Here is a 19,986-nt window from a genome sequence, read left to right on the forward strand (position 1 = left end):
CATTTCACAGAAATATGCATCACGAAAATGCTCAAATGTACGAACACAATGACATTTAAATCAATGAAATGTAAAGTACCTCCTCATTGAACACCTTTTTTTGTGTGTTTCAGGGTCCCCCCCTCCTTTTATAATTGTAAACAATTTTACAACACCAAGTTACAGTCCAGCAATTTTATTTTAAATTCACAAGCTTTCGGAGGCTTCCTCCTTCCTTCCTCAGGTGAACGGGGATAAGAATGGGGGTTTTAGGGTGTGTTTACGTGCAGAAAAACCAAAAAACCCAAAATAAGTGTCAAATTAAAATTGTTTTATGTCGGTCCAGGATGCACTCCAGTCCCTGCGGTGCCCACCAGTCAGCACCTGGACACGAAGTGCAATCTTAAGGTGAGACGGCCCCGCCCCGACTACTCCGATTGGTGGGTGTTAAGTCGCGCTTCAGCTGAGGTGTTGTTCACACTTGGGTGAAGGTGGCGCGTTGTTGTGGTGAGAAGACTGTACTGAGTGGTGTTTTAGACGGCGGGGAGGGGTCCCATCACCTCTCCTCAAGCGCAGGAGCAGCTTTATCCCGCCCGCTCCCTCCTCAGGTCCCAGGCTGCCCGAGAGTTGGGGTTCGGGGGCGGGGTGGGGGGAGATTCCCACCGGCTCCGTTCAATTCAAGAGTGCGGTGTCTGGTTTGAGTATCCGGTGACTGGACAAGAATCGGATTAAATAAGGTTTCTGCTCTGCTGCAGGTAATGGTGGAGCTGCCTTGGACCTTCCTGCAACGCCACCCATCACTCTGCTTCCTCCTTGTGCAGACGGTAAACCCGGAGGACCGGCTCCGCCTGGCACAGGAGCAGAATGTGAGCGTGAATTGCCGGCGCCTCCAGCCCTCGGCTCTCGCCGGGATTCCCGCTCGTTCCCGCCGCTCACGCAATTAAATCACTCGCTCTTGGTCAACGCGCCATTTTTATTTAAAAAAGACCTTTTTTTGCGCTGAGCTCTGAGGATAAACCGGCGGAAAGCAGTGGCGGGGATGGAGAAATACGACAAAATTGGAAAAATCGGAGAAGGGTCTTACGGCGTTGTGTTCAAGTGCAGGAATAAAGACACCGGCCAAATAGTTGCAATTAAAAAGTTCGTGGAATCCGAAGATGATCCTGTTATTAAGAAGATTGCACTCCGAGAGATCCGGATGCTGAAGGTAATTCGGACCGACTTTCAGTCAATGCGAGAGGTGCTGTAACTCCCCCACCCCCATGATGTAAACCGTCTTTGATGTACAATCTTTGTATATAATTTCAGTAAGAGGCCGCTTTTATATGAATAAATGACAACATGCAATTATTTTGCATCGGACAGATAATTTCCAGACGTTCAGGATTGTCCGCACGGTGTGAATAGGTCTAACGAAATCCCAATGTTTTTCCAATTCACGGTGGTTTTTTTTGTACGTTTTCACAATCAAACTCGCTTCTTTCTTCAGGCTTGTGCACACACACCGCCCAAAACAAAGTGCAGACCTCATGTGTACAAGTAGAAATCGTGGGGTATTTACATCCTTAATAGTTTGTTGAAGTAGTGATAAACTACTCGCTCGTCTGAGACACACGGGGTTTTGTCCTATTTGAAGTTTGTTTTAATTACCTTGTGTGGAAGTGCTGACCTGCAGGAAAATACTGTAATCTGTCCCTTGCTGAACCGCGACTAACGCCCGGCACTAGAAACCTTGATGCCTTGTGTGGATTCTTAACGTCTTACAAGTCATCGAAATACGTGCACCATACTAGTCTTCGCTGTTTGTAGTTTTATTTGGCTATTTTTGTTCAAAAATCAGACTGCTGCATGACATTGTCCTACGGTACACATCGTTTGTTATAAATAGAATTGTCATATGTACTTAAATTGCTTCAGTATCGAAGCAAATTCATTTGTGTCCCGTTGTATTTTTTTTCAATTCTAACCCTTCCACCATAACCTGTTTTGCCAGCAAATTCCCAATACATGTTACCTTTGAAAGAATAAACATGTATTTATATAGCGCCTTTTACCCCCTCTGACATCCCAAAGCGCTTTACAGCCAATGAAATGCTCTTGAAGTGTAGTCATTGTTATAAAACAGGAGAAGTAGCAATCAATTTGTGGACAAGGTCCCACAAACAGCAATGAGATAATTTGTTTTTGTGTGTTGGTTGAGGGATAAATTTTGGCCAGAACATGGAGAAGTCCCCTGTTCTACGAATAATGCAATGGCATCTTTTACATCCATTTGCGAGGGCAGATGGAACATCTCCCCTGAAAGATGCCCAGTGCAACACTCCCTCAGTACTACACTGAAGTGTCAGCATAAATTGCTCAAGTCGCTGGAGTGGAACTTGTACCTTCTGACTCAGAGGCGAGAGTGCTAACACTGAGCCAAGGCTGGCACCTATTTTTGGCATACAAGATATGTTCAAATAGTTCTCCTTCATGGTTCAGAACTCCTAGTCACACAGAAAGACCATTTGTGAGATCTAGAACCAAGCTACGAGGTAGATTTGTTGCAAAAGGAGAGATTTCTGGATTACACAAACACATCACTAAATACCCTGGAAGGGAAATCAGCTTCATGGCAAGTAAGCCTCTTTGTGAAAGCCCTCACATGACCTGCATTACACAGTTGATGAGTGAGCCTGGTATGCAGCACTGGATTTGGAAGTCTGGAACATCAAAGTGGCTGGCACATTAAAAGCTAATCTGTTTACATTCTTCCATCATGCTAAGGGTAGGTGTCCGTTGTATAGCTGATGAGAAAACTCTGAGAATCAGGTTGAACAGTTGCTGGGAAACACTACCTGTAGGCCAAGTATGAGAATAGGCTCTAATCCCAATGATATATGAGCACATCATTGGGTTACAGAAAGACAAGAAGCTGCTGAAACTGCACTGCCAATTGGTGGAACCACCAGTCAGTGGGACATGTGTTCAGGAGGATGGTGACAAAGCATTCACACAGGAGGAGCTACTGGTACCTACTGTCCATCTAATGTAGGCTTATACCTGTGTTTGTTGTCTGATGGCCAACTTGTAACTGACCTCTTTGTGATGGGGAGGTTAAACAGGGTTTCCTTGGGGCCAAGATGACTACATGATGGCATACCAGTGGTGGTTTGCAACCAAGTTAACCCTTTGTGGCACACTTGGTAATCCAATTATCTGAAGTAGGCAGGTCCACAGGACTTCAGGACAAGGTTGACAATTGACCAGCCAGTGTTCTTACGAATGGAACTTGGGGTAGTTATTTGGAGGCAGAGATTCTTCCCACTTGGCTCCAGATAGCTCTGCAAGCCAATACCCTAACAGGAAGGAGGTTTTGGCTGGACAAACAGTGGGAAGTGCTCTGTGTTCATAAGCTGCACGATTTTACCTGGTTCAACTCGAGTAATATTCTATACTCAATTGCGGGTCCATAAGCCTTGGCTCTGCCAACTGTGCCTAAGCTTTCTGGGCTTGGGTAAGTGGGGTGTGTGTCTACAGGGACAGAGTGTGTACCCCATATCAGGTAAATAGAAACGTTACCTGTGGATTTCTCAGTAGCTTGTTTCGTAGACTCCTAAATATCGTGGTTGGCTTACATGCATAAAACAAAAATTTATTCACGATTGAACATATCAATCAACTCAACAGCTCTTAATGGTTGATAAGTATAGAATGACATTTTAAAAATAACTTTAATCCTTAATTTGCTGTAACTTCTGATCAAAAGCTTCTGGTTTGAGTATTTCAAGTTGAAGAAATATTTGGGAAATTACTCCCCTCCCTCCCCCCTTAAGTTTATGGTGGTTACATGATCATTTATTAAGATAGAGTGATGGAGTTATAGTAGACTGAGATGGAACACAATTATCAGTAAGAAATTATTATAAATTTAATTAAAATTGGAAATGCTAGCATCATATATTTTACAGAAATAACTTTTTGAACAATTTTTGAGTTATTTATGACTAGCTTCCAATTACAGCCACAATGGGTTTGAGCCAGATAAATGAAAGACTGCTTCATCCCAATGGGCATTTGCACTATTGGAAAAATTCAGGCGATTGGCTGTAACAACTGTATATTTCTAAAGTTAACTATATTGCTACCAGATGAGTGTGTGTGCACTGCACAGTGTAGTAATGCTCATGCTCATTAAAGCTAGAGAGGATTCAGAGAAAAGCAGAAAGGGATGATTCTCTGATGTAAGTTGAGGAGAGAGACAGAGCTGAACTTTTTCATTGGCGAAAAGACAAAATGGGGGAGGGAAGAACATGAATCAGGTCTTTAAAATTCTAAGAGGCATGGGTGATGTAGCGTGCTATTTGTTTTAGATAGAACTGCTGGACACAGATTGGAAGTTTTTTTTGTCATATGGAGTGGACATGTAGAATAGACTTCTAGCAAAGTTGATGTTCTGCGAACTGACTTATTCAAAAAAGCTGGATAATTATCTAGTCAGGAAAGGATTGAGGTTTCTAATTCTGGGATGATTAAACATATCATAGTACTGCAAGTTGTTGTCTGTGGAGGTTAACAAGCCAGCATTGAATTGTGAAGATGTGGGAATCAAGTTTGCTTGATTACCTTTAGGGATCAGGAAGTATTTCAGTGGATTTTTTTTCTTGGGAGATAAATAATTACAACAGAATACAACAAATGTAGATAATGTATGGTGTGTGGAAGTGTTGGATGGGCTGAATCAATTTCTCATTTACTTTTATGTTTTCTTGTGTTCTAATTATATCACAACACTTAAAGATTTTATTCCCCCATTTTAGTCAAAACAAGCCATTGAGAGGGCAGATAGTTAATCTGCTCAACCTCCATTTGTTTGTTGTCCACAAACAAATGGAGGTTGAGCTATTGCCTATGTGAGGAGAAGGTAAATATTTCTCCAAAGAAACCTGTTGTCCTGCTACTCCACAACAAGCCTATTGGTTCACCAGTGTTATCTATCCAAAGCACTGCTTATTAACACTATTTTCTAGCTTGCGGGAAGTTGACAAGTTGAGCTTAAGGTCAATACCTATGGCAATAACTGAACAAGGATTTGAACTTAAGAAAGGAGAGGAGCAAGGCAATGAAGTCAAGCTGTGAGAAAGGGAGAATTTTAGAAATGCCCTTAACTGAGGCCTGCTTCTGGTTTTGTGGCAAAAATCCAGATAACATATTTTGTTTGTGTCCAAAGATGAAACTACTGTTGCACGGATAGGGTGCATGGAAGATTGAAGCCTGCATGGATTACATTCTGTTTCTATTCACTCTGAATTTACCACATTAAGTTGCTCAGGATAATAAAAACTGACAGAAGTAGCTTCCGTAATAGTAGTAATTTGAGTGAGCTGCGCCTCCATGTGAGGTTTAACGAGATTCAATGTTGCTGCGACTCCTTGATTGGGAATTAGATTGGAAATTGAGCATGTTGAAGAGCTCTTTATGTAAGCATAAGCTGTGAAGTAATACACCATTTAGAGCTTGCTGGTAACATGTCTATCCTGCCTCAGAATGATAGGGTGCCAGTTTGTAAGTTTGATTCATCACTAGGGCTCATTCAGTTTTAATAATGTAACTTACCGGGAGAGGCACAAAGTAGAGGCTAATCATTTTACTGGCAGGAAAATAAAGTCTTATTGAAAGTCACCCTGGGTGCCCCTGGCACACTTCTATCAGGTATTTTAAAATAGTGGTACAGTTAGAAGCCTGAGAGCAGATTATTTGTGTTATTGGCCACTCAAAAATGATTCAGGATAAGGTACTAAATCATTGGAAAAAGAATTCTTAGAAACAGTAAAGTTGGAACTGGTTTTATGTTAATGTACTTAAAAAGCTGATAATTGTATGACTTCCTTCACCTTGGATAGTTTAAGGTGTAATTTAGATTCTGGTTCAAGTAGGTCTTTCATAGAAAGTTACGGCACAGAAGGAGGCCATTCGGCCCATTGTGTCCGTGCCAGACGAAAAAGAGCTATCCAGCTTAACCCCACTTTCTAGCACTTGGTCTGTAACCCTGTAGGTTACGGCACTTCAAGTGCACATCCAAGAACTTTTTAAATGAGTTGAGGGTTTCTGCCTCTACCACCCTCTCAGGCAGTGAGTTCCAAACCCCCACCACCTTCCTGGATGAAAAAAAAATTCTCCTCAGCTCCCCTCTATTCCTTCTACCAATTATTTTAAATCTACGTCCTCTGGTCACTGACTCCTCTGCTAAGGGAAATAGGTCCTCCCTATCAACTCCATCCAGTCCCACCATAATTTTATATACCTCAGTTAAATCTCCCCTCAGTCTCCTTTGTTCCAAAGAAAACAATCCCAGCTTATCCAATCCTGGCAACGTCCTCGTAAATCTCCTCTACCCTCTAGAGTGCAATCACATCTTTCTTGTAAAGTGGTGACCAGAACTATACGCAGTACTCAAGCTGTGGCCTAACCAATATTTTATACAGTTCTAGCATAACCTCCCTGCTCTTATATTCTATGCCTCGGCTAATAAAGGAAAGTATCCCATATGTCTTTTTAACCATCTTATCTTCCTGTCCTGCTACCTTCAGGGATCTGTGGACATGCAATCCAAGGTCCCTCACTTCCTCTACACCTCTCAGTATCCTCCCATTTATTGTGTACTCCCTTACCTAGTTTGCCTTCCCCAAATGCATTACCTCAAAATTCTCTGGATTGAATTCCATTTGCCACTTTTCTGCCGACCTGACTAGTCCATTGATATCTTCCTGCAGTCTACAGCTTTCCTCCTCACTATCGACCACGTGGCTAATTTTTGTCTCATCTGCAAACTTCTTGATCAAGCCCTTCATATTCAAGTCATATTCATTAATATATACCATAAAAAACAAGGGACCTAATACTGAGCCTTACAGGACCCTATTGGAAACAGCCATCCGGTTGCAAAAACACCCGTCAACCATTCTTGCCACTGAGCCAGTTTTGGATCCAACTAGCCCCTTTCCTTTGGATCCCATGGGCTTTTACTTTTTGACCAGTCTGCCATGTGGGACCTTGTCAAAAGCCTTGCTAAAATCTACGTCCACCATGTCAAACATGTTATACTCATCGACCCTCCTTGTTACCTCCTCAAAAAATTCAATCAAGCTAGTCAGGCACGACCATCCCTGAACAAATCCATGCTGACTGTCCTTGATTAAGCCGTGCCTTTCTAAATGACGATTTATCCTGTCCCTCAGAATCGATTCCAACAATTTGCCCACCACCGAGGTTAGACTGACTGGCCTATTATTACTCGGTCTATCTCTTTCTCCCTTTTTAAACAACGGTACAACATTAGCAGTCCTCGAATTCTCCGGCACCACTCCTGTAGCCAGGGAGGATTGGAAAATGATGGTCAGAGTCTCCTCTATTTCCTCCCTTGCTTCTCTTAACAGCCTAGGATACATTTCATCCAGGCCTGGCAATTTATCTACTTTCAAAGATGCTAAACCCTTTAATACTTCCTCTCTATGTTTATTCCATCCAATATTTCACAGTCCACCTCCTTAACTACAATCTCTGCATTGTCCCTCTCTTTTGTGAAGACCGATGCAAAGTATTCATTAAGAACCATACCCACATCTTCCGCCTCCACACATAGGTTACCTTTTTGGTCTCTAATAGGCCCTACTCTTTTCTTAGTTATCCTCTTGCTCTTTATGTATTTATAAAACATCTTTGGGTTTTCCTTGATTTTACTTGCCAATATTTTTTCATGCCCTTTCTTTGCTTTCCTAATTTCCTTTTTAATTTCACCCCTGCACTTTCTATACTCCTCTAGACTTTCTGTAGTATTGAGCTCTCGGTGTCTGACATAAGCCTCCCTTTTTTGCCTCATCTTACCCTGTATGCTCCTTGTCATCCAGGGGGCTCTAGATTTGGCAGTCCCACCCTTTTTCTTTGTGGGAACATGTTTATTCTGAACCCCTTGAATCTCCCCCTTAAATGCCTCCCACTGCTCTGACACCGATTTACCTTTAAGTAGCTGTTTCCAGTTCACTTTTGCTAAATCACTTCTCAGCTTAGTAAAATTGGCTTTTCTCCAATTTAGAACTTTTACTCCTGTTCTATCTCGGACCTTTTCCATAACTATGCTAAATCTAACTGAATTATGATCACTACCACCAAAATACTCTCCCACTGATACTCCTTCCACCTGCCCAGCTTCATTCCCTAAAACTAAATCCAGAACTGCATCCCTCCCTCTTGTTGGGCTTGCTACGTATTGGCTAAAAAAGTTCTCCTGAATGCAATTTAAGAATTCTGCGCCCTCTATACCTTTTACACTGATTGTATCCCAGTTAATATTAAGGTAGTTGAAATCCCCGACTATTACTGCTCTCATTGTTTTTGCACTTCTCAGAAATTTGCCTACATATTTGCTCTTCCATGTCGCTCTGACTGTTTGGGGGTCTGTAGTACAGTCCCTGCAGTGTGACTGCCCATTTTTTGTTCTTTAGCTCAACCCTTATGGCCTCATTTGATGATTCTTCTAACATATCATCCCTCCTCACAGCTGTAATTGTTTCTTTAACCAATATTGCCACCCCCCCCCCCCCCCCGTCTTTTATATCCCCCTCTCTATTCCACCTGAAAAGCCGTAACCAGGAACATTTGAGCTGCCATTCCTGCCCCTGTTTAAGCCATGTTTTGTTGGGAGGTTATTCTACGTTAAAGGTACTATATAAATGCTAGTTGTTGTACTTCCTGTTAAATCAGGGATCTGTCCATTTCTTTTATTGATTATAAACTGAAGCCACAATAGCTGTGTTTCATGGCCAGTTATTCCAAAATTAATAACTTGGACTAGTAATCTAGAATCCTGGACTAATATTCCAGAGAATAGTAATAGCTAAGGTATCGTACTTCCACGTGTCTATCTGTGCTCTTAGTTCATCTGCTTTGTTCACTATACTCCTTGCATTGAGGTATATACCATTAAGCACTGCCAAAATCCTTTGTTGTCTAGATTCTAACCTTTGTTTCCTCTGCCTTCCAAACTCACTTACTAATTTTCTGCCTTCCATTTCCAGCTCTGCTTCTCTCTTCTGAATCTACGCTCAGGTTCACATCCCCCTGCCAAGCTAGTTTAAGCCCTCCCCAACAGCACTAGCAAACCTCCCCACGAGGATATTGGTCCCGGCCCTGTTGAGGTGCAACCCGTCCGGCTTGGACAGGTCCCATCTCCCCCAGAACCGTTCCCAATGCCCGAGGAATCTTAAAGCCCTCCCGCCTGCACCCTCTCTCCAACCACGCATTCATCCTCTCTAGCCTCCTATTTTTATACTCGCTAGCGCATGGCATCGGACCTTTTGAGGTCCTGCTTAGTCTCTTTCCTAGCTCCTTAAAATCTGCCTGCAGGACCTCATCCCTCTTTCTACCTATGTCAATGGTACCGATATGGACCACGACCTCTGGCTGTTCACCCTCCCCCTCCAGAATGTTCTGCAGCCGCTTGGTAACATCCTTCACCCTGGCACTAGGGCGGCAACACACCATCCTGGAATCTTGTCTGCGGCGCAGAAACGCCTATCTGTTCCCCCAACAATTGAATCCCCAATCACTATTGCATTCCTGACGACCTTCCTCCACCCCCCTTGTACAGCTGAGCTACCCATGGTGCTTTGGACTTGGCTCTGGCTATATATCCGAGAGGAACCCTCTTCCCCCAGAATTGAATACTGATTAGAGAGTATCCTTTGACGTAGGGAATGTTATAACAATGAATACCTGTCCCATAAAATGGGATACATTTGTTTGAACTAAAATACAAACATAATCAAATTAAAATAGACAATAAGATCATGTGGAAGGAAAGCATTAATAAAAATTGGTGCTAGTTGATGGCTTACTTGATTATGTGAAGGTTAGAATGAGAGAGAGCCATTCAGCCCAGCAAACTTGACCTCTTAATTAAGTCCATATATGGATCTCACACACCAACTTCATCTCTCTCTCCTGTCTTAGTGGCAAACATATATCTGATCACTTTTTTCATTATGCCTCTGTAAAGTGCCTTGGGAGGTTAATCTACGTTAAAGGTATTATATAAATGCTTGTTGTTGTACTTCCTGTTAAATCAGGGATCTGTCCATTTCTTTTATCGATTATAAACTGAAACCACAATAGCTGTGTTTCATGGCCAGTTATTCCAAAATTAATAACTTGAACTCGTAATCTAGAATCCTGGACTAATAATCCAGAGAATGTCTGTTCAAATCCCACCATGGCAGTTTATTTGAATTTAATTTAAGTAATCTGGAAGTAAAAGGCTGGTATCAATAAAAGTGACCATGAAACTGTTGGATTGTCATTAAAAACCCACCTGGTTCACTAATGTCCTTTTTAGTAAAGAAACCTATTGTCCTTACCCACTCTGGCCTGTTTGTCACTCCAGTCCCACGTCAAAGTGGTTGACACTTAACTGCATTCTGAAGTGGCCTAGTACTAGGTTGAATGAAACCACTCACGACTGGAGCTGTTCAAGAAGGCGGTTCACCACCACCTTCTCAGGGTGACTAGGGATGGATAATAAATACCGGCCTTGCCAGCAATGCCCACATCCTGAAAATGATTTAAAAAAAAACTTGAGTGTAGCCTATTTACTTTAGAAGATATGTTTTGCTTGTGCTTTTCTTAGATTATAGCTATGTCTCCTAGTTCACTGTAAAGAAGTTTTCAAAATTCATCGCGCTGATTCCTTTTGTGATTAAAAAAAAAATTTTTTTTAATACTTGGATCACGATTTGCTCTTTACTCAATACATGACAATGGAGAGTAAATATATGTACTTACATGCAGTGTGTATTCACGTGGAGCAATTATCTTTTTAATCAATGAAAGTTGGAACTCAGGAAGCAATTATTTCCTGTAGGTAACTGAAACATTCAACATTCTTTCTCAACTCTTCCCTCCCTTCTCCTTAGTCTTTGAGTTTTATCGTCGTCTTTCTTTTCCCAGGCGAGTCTGTATTAGCCCCCCCTCTATTGTTTTAAGTCCCGCACTATCTTTATTACTCCTCTTTGAACATTTTCCAATGGCTGTGTCTTTTCATAAGTGGACACCACAATTGGACACCCTACTCGGTGTGTCCTTGCCAATGATTTCTAGAGTGTCACTCTTGCGTCTCCAGACCAATAAATTATGGATTTACTTGTATAACCGAACATTCTATTGGCATTGGCAATTGTTACTTTATAGCATGATACTTCCAACATTTTTCCCACTGCTCCATTTTAATGACTAGCAAAAACATTTATACATTTTAATGATATAAATGGCTGTAAAATTCTAAATAATCCATGTAATTTGCCCCGTTGCTAAATGCCTTTGAATGGCACATTTTCCCAAGAACATCCTTTTCCATGCCATTTTCTCTATTGGGCTGTTTGTTGTTACTTTATTGTGATGGAAAAAAGATTATCATCTTAACAGTGATTAGATAATGGAGCGAAAAGCTAGATTTTTCGAAACAACAGCAACTTGCAATTATATAGTACCTTTTAACATGATAAAACATCCCCAGGCGTTTCACCGAGGCATAAAGAGATATTAGGGTACATGACCAAAAGCATGGTCAAAAAGGTAGGTTTTAAGAAATGAATTAAAGAAGGTGATAGAGAGGCGTAGAAGTTTAGGGAGAGAATTCTAGAGTTTAGGCAGTTGAAGGCTTGGCCGCCAATGGTGGAGTGAAGGAAATTGGGGATGCACAAGAGGTCAGAATTGGAGGAGCGCAGAGATCTTGGAGGGTTGTAGGGCCAGAGGAGATTACAGAGATAGGGAGGGGCGAGGCCATGGAGGGATTTGAACACGGGTGAGAATTTTATAACTGAGGTGTTGCCGGACTGGGAGCCGACGTAGGTCAGCAAGTACAGGGTTGATGGGTAGAATTTCATGAAACGCAAAACATTATCATTTTCTAGTGATGGCAAAATAAATCAGCAAATTTAACTTTTATTACCAATGGTAGGTTTGGCACATCATTATTCTATCAACTCCTTTTTTTCCTGTTGTAGTGTATTTGTTTTAATGTTCATTTTTCATATCTCTATTGATGTTGGCTAGCAACCAAACAACAGAACAGATAGTCATACATGTTTGTCAGTAACTGCCAGTTGTATTTAACTATTGCTTTAGTCTATGTGGATATTGTAAATGTAAACATAATTAATTTTGTTGATCAGGAGGTGAATCTGTGTTTTCATTCATGTTCTGACATGATAGACTGTATGTATGATATATTTCTTGGTTTCATTAATGTAAACAATAAGTATCACATTGGAACCTAGCAATGATCTGTTTGCTAAATGCTGCTGTTGCTAAGAATGGGTTGGCATTTGCAGTAAATATGCCAACTTGTAATGAATCAGTTTGTTATGGTGTGTTTGAAAACATATTAAAAGTTTGTGGGTGTGTCAAACCAAGCCAGTTGCTGAACTACTGATGTACATATGGCACAAACTACATATTTCCACAGTACCACTTTTTAAAAATCAGATATTTGTGGATTGTACAGTATTACTATATTCAGAAAGTATGTAATTGGCAAAATGACAGCCCTTCACATATTTTATTTATGTGTAAATATCTGTAATCTGTAATGTTCATTCTAGTATACATAACACAATGCATTCAGTAACATGCTATGTTCTGTATTCATTAAGTTAAGCAGTTTGAAAAGTGTAGCAAACTACATTCAGTGCAAGACTTGCTGAAAAATAGTTACTTTCTCTGTACAAAATCTTTGGGAATGCTGATTTTTTTTTTTAATTTACTGAATGGAGGCATTCCTCATCTGTATCTGCATTCTTATCCCTTCTATTCACTGCTGTACAAAGTGTCTTAGCTGATATATGAAGAGCTCAGTTTTTATTACATAATTTTTAAACCATCATCCAAGTTCCTTTTCTGTATCACACTGACACCCGAGTCTCCTTATTCCATGTACCACTCTATAGCCAAAATAGTTTTTGATGACTTACTGCCAGACAGTTTCTCGGTGCCATTTTGTAAATAGTCACTCACTAGGAGGACTGTGGCTAAATATAGCTCATCACCATTTAATCCTTCCATATGGGAAAGCACCTAATCTACATGTTTCAACATTCCCTAAAGACCCGGAATGTTGCCCCGTAGAGAAATGTAGTTTTGGATCTGTAGGTCCACTCTGGGGCACAATGTTGCACTTGTTTGGTTACATAGTTTTAAAATGAATCTTTAATATTTAATCAGTTACCATTAGCAAAATTAAATCTGTTGGCTCTTGCTTCAGTCAATTTAGTAACTTTGTTTTGCCATCAATACACTAATATTTGTTTCAAAATTGAATCCAGGTTCTTATAATTGCCACTAGATAGCTTTAACATTATATGAAGAGCTGTACTGCAACCAAGTGAGCACATTACATCCAATCATAGAAAGTGTGCATTATTCTGATGTTTCTTTTACTTTCTATTTATCGTAGGATTAATTTAAGAAGAATGAATCAGAGTACCACTATTTCTTTGGGGGGCGGAGGGGCATTTACTACAACATTGCACTTTCAATGTGAAGTTAATTTTTAAAAATATTTTTTATTGGTTAAAATACTACAAGAATATTGGTTAATTGTTTAACAAATAAACCTTTTTTTGAGAAACCCATCCCTATTTTTCTAATGTAATTTTATGATGGTACTCAGACATATTGATCTTTGTGTTCAGTTTCTTTGTTCAACTCTTCTGCACTCGAGTTATGAAATATTAGTTGTACAATTCTGGAATGCGAAAGGGAGCCAAGTAAAGGCACACTCAACGTAAAGATAAGGTAAGTACATCTGAGTACATTTTACAATTTGTAAATTGTCATGAAAATTAAGAGCTGTCATGTTTGACAGTGCACATTCCAGGCACTGCTCTGCTTGTCGGGCTGGAACTGGTGCTCCTACTTCGTCGAGAGTTCCTTGATCTGTTTTTTAAAAAAAAATTATAGTTCTAGTAAATCATAATATTTAATATAGATGACAAGTAAATGAAGTAGAGGACTGGAGAAAAATGTAAATGCTTTTATTTGGTGTGAGGAAATCTAGTGCAATATTCTTACATGGACTACAATGTTTGTTATGCATTGTAGATTTTAATCAAATAGCTGTTTTTAATCAGTAGTGTTTTGCCTGTCAAAGTAATTTTCATGGTAAGTAATGTGATGCCTTTAGTTTCTGCGCTATAGCACTCCTTTCCATTTCTCATCTGGTGACAGGACCTGTGTGGTTCCAAAAGTTTGGGTAAATAATAAGTCACCCAATAGTCTACTGAATAAGTAGTATCATATTCACTACAGAACAACTTATCTATATCAAATAACTAGTACTTTAGCTTGTTCACAACCAGTTGAGACTCCGATCTGATGATTATTTATTTCACTAAGTGGGCAACCAGGAAATCTCATTAGAAATAAAAGAATTGATATTCCCAAAAGGACAAGAGAAGGGAAATATTTGGATTCTTCATGCAGAAATTAGTTTCTCCTCCCAAAAATTAAACAGTCATGGTTGAAAACCTGAAGGTATAAACGTTTCAAATTACTGTGTTTCAGTTTGTTGCTTTGGTACCTTTTTTTAAGTGTTCTCCAATAAGTTTTCCTGTTCAAAATGTAAAACGAACTCCCTCCCTACGCAAAGAAGTGGCTGAAGTGGAAATTGAGTCGCAACTGAATAACATTGGAGTATTCAATCAACAAACATACTGTAATAAGCATTGATGTTGAAAATCAGATCTCGGCTAAAGGAACTTTCAGAATTACAGTTGCTGCAGTTTAATCTGGTTGCTAAATTAATGGCATGATTTGCTGCACTTTTACTGTTAGTATTAATCAAAGTGACTGTGCCAATATCTATATTTTTAAGCTTGATTTACATACTTGAACCAAATTGAACATTTTTTAGTCTGTTTTTGTACTGAACTGGTACGGGACTTTGGCCAACTTTAGATAAACAATGGTTTGCATTTTATTTTTTAAGAAGGTAATGTACAATAGACTCTGCATGTTTTGGGCAGATTTTTTTTAAAAAAGGAAAATTCTATATTAATGAAATTGTTCTTTTTTTTATTTTGAATAATTTAACATGATGCTACTTGTTAAGTGTTTATTTTTTTGTCCCCTTAGCCCTCATCTCCTGAAAGCAGTAATTGATGGTGTATAGTCCCACTCTGGTACCTTATCCACATGTTCGTTTGGACAGTGAGGTTCCCACAGGCTATTCAACTGTAGGAACCATCACAGCTGAAGTCATTCTTGTTCACATGTACATATTTCAGTACAGGCCACTGAATAGTTAACAGAACTATTACCAATTTTCCCTTTCCAGAAACACTGCTCCAGCTAAAATTGGCTAACTCAGCGCAAACCAGGGATTGAACTTGAGATCCTCCTATATAGTTCAGCATTGCAGTACACAGTGCATTACCCACAAAGACATCTGGGAGCTTAGTTTTGTTAAATTATTGGGATATTGCTAAAACGTAAGCAGTCAGTTTTGTTGCTGTGTAGCTGCAGTGTCTTTTTTGTAATGCTTCAGCTGTAATGAACATTTCAGTGTGTTTTTTTATTAAAATAGGAAGCAGAAGGTGAATTTGAAACATAAGGTACAGCCAACTGCTTTCCTATTAGTGGGTATTTGTCTCCACATTCTGATGATCTAGGTCTTTCAAGTCAATCAACTCCTACATTGTCCCTAACTAGGAATTTAATTGGTTAACTATCCTTCCAGGACTATGATGAGCAGTATTAATTCTAATATGATTGCTCTGTTTGTAATTCAGTCCATTCTTTCTTCTGCATTGCCCAGAACTGGGTTTGGAAGAACCTCTGTCTTGAGGGCTTTTTTGCAGAAGTTTTGTAATTGCATTCCATGAGGACTTTGCCATTAAACAGTCTAAAAGTAGATGGAGCAGAATGGTTTTGTCACACCACAAACAAAAGCTGCATAAAGGTGAACCTGCTTGCTGTTATATCTATTGATTTTTTTTTTCATCTGCCATACAATTTTTGGCTACGTCAATTTTACTGTGGTAATGGTTGCTTTAAAATTCATGTTCAATTTTGATTAGGGAAATAATTAATTTGAAAAGTACACACACTGCAATTAATCTAAATCAAATCTATAGAAAAAGTATTTATAATTGAAATACTGTAATTTTACTTCTTCCTGATCAAGTACAGCTTCCCCATTTATGGCTTATGCTCTTTTAAACCGAACTCTGGAAGCAGGTAGGGTTGTTTACATTGATGCAATGACTACATTAAGAAAAACACTTGAAACCTAAAAGGATGAAGACTCTAAGATGTAATTTATTATTATCTATGTATTCTTTTCTCCTCCTCCTCCTCCTCCCTTCCCCCCCCCCCCCCCCCGCCCTGATAACTTTATGTAAAAAGATACTCTGCCAAGCTGCAAGTATATCTGCAAGTGTCAGTCTATATTGATGTATAACCATTAATCACATGATCCCTCGAACCCAACTGCTATTGGCTTATGATTACATCATGTAGTAAAATCTATTTTAGTTTTACAACGGGGAGAATTAACAAAAGAAACTTGTCAAATGGCAGAGTTTAGTTGACCTTGTGAATATATCTCTTAAATTAAATTACATTTTATTTTTTTCAGCAACTCAAACATGCCAATCTTGTCAACTTGATTGAAGTGTTCAGAAGGAAACGAAGGCTTCATTTAGTTTTTGAATACTGTGATCACACTGTGTTAGATGAATTGGACCGATACCCCACAGGGTAAGTAACAGTGATTGTAATGTACATAGTAGACGTGACACGTGAACAGAAGCGCAACATGGCATTCTAAGTTTGAAAACAAGACCTTTAATGGTCATTTCCCTGGTTTTGATATCTGTGGTAGTGATTTCTTCTCAGCACTAATTGTAGAGGCAGGAATCATTAGTAGCAGTGTAAACCAGGAGCAAGATGGTAATAGAGTATTCATTTTTAATGCTGTTCATAGTTTCCTTCAGATGCCCATGATGTCAGCTTAAAAATCTATTTTCCAATGAGAACTAGTTGAGCTTCCCTAACTTTTCTTCAAAACTGTGTTCCAATAAAAGTTGGATTAATAATACGTAACTGCTCAGAACGATCTAAAACCCAAGTCATTTTATGCAATATCTATCACACATGATTGCAGAAAAGCTTGCTCAATAGTTAGGTATACACAGTTTGCTTAGCTGATCCTTATGACACCCCAAAACATCACATTCAATGAATTACGTTTTGAAATATAATAACTGTTATGTAGGCAAACATGGCAACTAATTTGTGCCACAAAATCCCACAATCAGCACGTGTAAATTGTTTTTGTATAAATTTATATTTCTAAGTACTGGCTTCACTGAACAAATAAGTATTAGGCAGAAAAGATTCATTTTTAATGTTTTTAAAGTGCAGTTTTTGTGAATAAGACCACAACTATTATTTTTTTATTCGTTCACGGGATGTGGGCGTCGCTGGCAAGGCCAGCATTTATTGCCCATCCCTAATTGCCCTTGAGAAGGTGGTGGTGAGCCGCCACCTTGAACCGCTGCAGTCCGTATGCGTTAGTGTATCTAATTATGTGATCAAAATCAAACTCCAAACAGGAAAGGTTGTTATTTACATCTTGGATATCTGCATTCCAGTCTAAAAAATGTTACTAACTTGAGTCAGAGTATGTTGTAAATGTCAGTTCTATATGACTTATTGGTTTTCAACATCTTTTTGTTGACTGCACTTTGGTCTTGACTCATTATTGTCTGCTATGTCTTTATTAGTGAATATTTTCATTGAACTCTTAATTAGTAATGCATGCTATTGAATGAATCTCTGCAGACTAGAGGCCAGAGAAAAATGCCATTTTTTTGCCATTTATCCCTTCCTTTCCATGCCTTTTGTTAGATTTATGTGCACTTGCATTCCTGACAAATCTTATAAAAGCTAATGAAATCACACTTACTTTATGCTCCTGCTTATTAAAGTGGAACATAGGTTCTTTATTAACTCTTTACAATTTAAAGCCAAAGAATTTGGACAGATTTAAATCGTTACTTCCTGAGGTTTTTGAAAAAGAGATGTTAGAGGTTGCTGTGTTTGGTATTCAACTATTTGTTATCTTTACCAAGAAATGTACGGCAACCATTTTATAATTCTGTATGTAAAGAAATCACAACCATGGCAAACTGTAGTGATTATGACTATAGAACCTTGTGCAAGTTAGTGCTGATATTGTTATGATGTTGTTTAGACTAAGCAGATGGTTTCTGGGATGTAGAATTCTAACAAGCATAGTTGGAAAAGCATGGTATTTCGTGTTTGAGTGCGGTTTTACTTTGTGTCTTATTCATTCTTAAATTTCTCTGTGCCAATTTAAAATCACTACAGTAAATAGGGGAGAAAAATGACTGATTTGTACGTTTTTCTTTTTCTTAGGGTACCAGATCACTTGGTGAGGAGAATCACTTGGCAAACACTACAGGCTGTGAACTTTTGCCATAAGCACAATGTAAGCTCACACACTATCTTTGTATATATGAAGTATTTTACACCCCATCAAGTAATGCACCTACAGCATTATTTTTACAATGCTGATTCACTTTTAGAATGTTTAAAGCTTTTATTTAGATTCAAATGCCACAATTAAATAAATGTATCTGAAGATCCTAGAATGTGTAATTCCTTCATTTAGACTGAAGCAAGATGTAAAAAAATTACATATTCAATCGACTTAACTGTTAAATTGCTTTTGATTTTTTACTTTCAACTTATAATTGACAGTACTTTGTATAAATATGTAAAAATATTAACCAAACTAACCAGGCCACTAATTGGTTTCAATCTTTCGCCTAAACATTCTAAATGCTGTTTCATACAGTATGATGAGTAGTTCAGGTATGTGACTTTTTAAATGAAAGGTATATATTTGTCACTAGGTGGCTTGAGTATGTGTTACAGAACAAATTTGTGTCCTCCATTTTTTGTCAGCTGAAACAAAATGTTTTACTCAATAAAATAGAATACTAAAACTACCTGAAGTGTATCGAGGGAAAAACCTACTTGACCGCGTCTTTACCAATCTACCTGTCGCAGATGCATCTGTTCATGACAGTATTGGTAGGAGTGACCACTGCACAGTCCTCGTGGAGACGAAGTCCCGTCTTCACACTGAAGACACCATCCAATGTGTTGTGTGGTACTACCACCATGCTAAATGGGATAGATTCAGAACAGATCTAGCAGCTCAAAACTGGGCATTCATGAGGCGCTGTGGGCCATCAGCAGCAGCAGAATTGTATTCCAGCACAATCTGTCACCTCATGGCCCGGCATATTCCTCACTCTACAATTGCCAACAAGCCAGGGGATCAAACCTGGTTCAATGAGGAGTGTAGAACAGCATGCCAGGAGCAGCACCAGGTATACCTAAAAATGAGGTGCCAACCTGGTGAAGCCACAACACAGAACTACATTCATGATAAACAGTGGAAGCAACATTCTATAGACAGAGCTAAGCGATTCCACAACCAACGGATCAGATCAAAGCTCTGCAGTCCTGCCACGTCCAGTCGTGAATGGTGATGGACAATTAAACAACTAACGGGAGGAGGAGGCTCTGTAAACTTCCCAAAGTCCAGCACGTGAGTGCAATAGACAAGGCTGAAGCGTTTGCAACTATCTTCAGCCAGAAGTGCTGAGTAGATGATCCATCTTGGCCTCCCGATATCCCCACCATCACAGAAGTCAGTCTTCAGCCAATTCGATTCACTCCACATGATATCAAGATACGGCTGAGTGCACTGGATACAACAAAGGCTATGGGCCCTGACAACATCCCGGCTATAGTGCTGAAGACTTATGCTCTAGAACTAGCCGCACCTCTAGCCAAACTGGATGGCGACATGGACATGTTGGGCCGAAGGGCCTGTTTCCATGTTGTAACTTCTATGATTCTACTTCTATGATCAGTACA

The 19,986-nt window shown here is 39.4% G+C and overlaps 1 protein-coding gene across 2 annotated transcripts in view; it reads left to right on the top strand.

The window, feature by feature from the left end:
- Positions 1-489: 489 nt before the first annotated feature.
- Positions 490-19,986, top strand: part of cdkl1 (cyclin dependent kinase like 1 (CDC2 related kinase)) — a 43,174-nt gene continuing 23,677 nt past the window's right edge. The window contains exons 1-3 of one of the 2 annotated variants that reach the window (XM_067991648.1): positions 490-1,186; positions 16,646-16,767; positions 18,451-18,523. In XM_067991648.1, the coding sequence (XP_067847749.1) occupies positions 1,019-1,186; positions 16,646-16,767; positions 18,451-18,523 (363 nt within the window). In that variant the 5' untranslated portion in view covers positions 490-1,018. The remainder of the gene's footprint in view (positions 1,187-16,645; positions 16,768-18,450; positions 18,524-19,986) is intronic. The other variant, XM_067991647.1, reaches the window with a different exon arrangement.

Source organism: Heptranchias perlo, chromosome 10 (assembly GCF_035084215.1).
Source record: "Heptranchias perlo isolate sHepPer1 chromosome 10, sHepPer1.hap1, whole genome shotgun sequence".
NCBI classification, from domain to species: Eukaryota; Metazoa; Chordata; class Chondrichthyes; order Hexanchiformes; family Hexanchidae; genus Heptranchias; species Heptranchias perlo.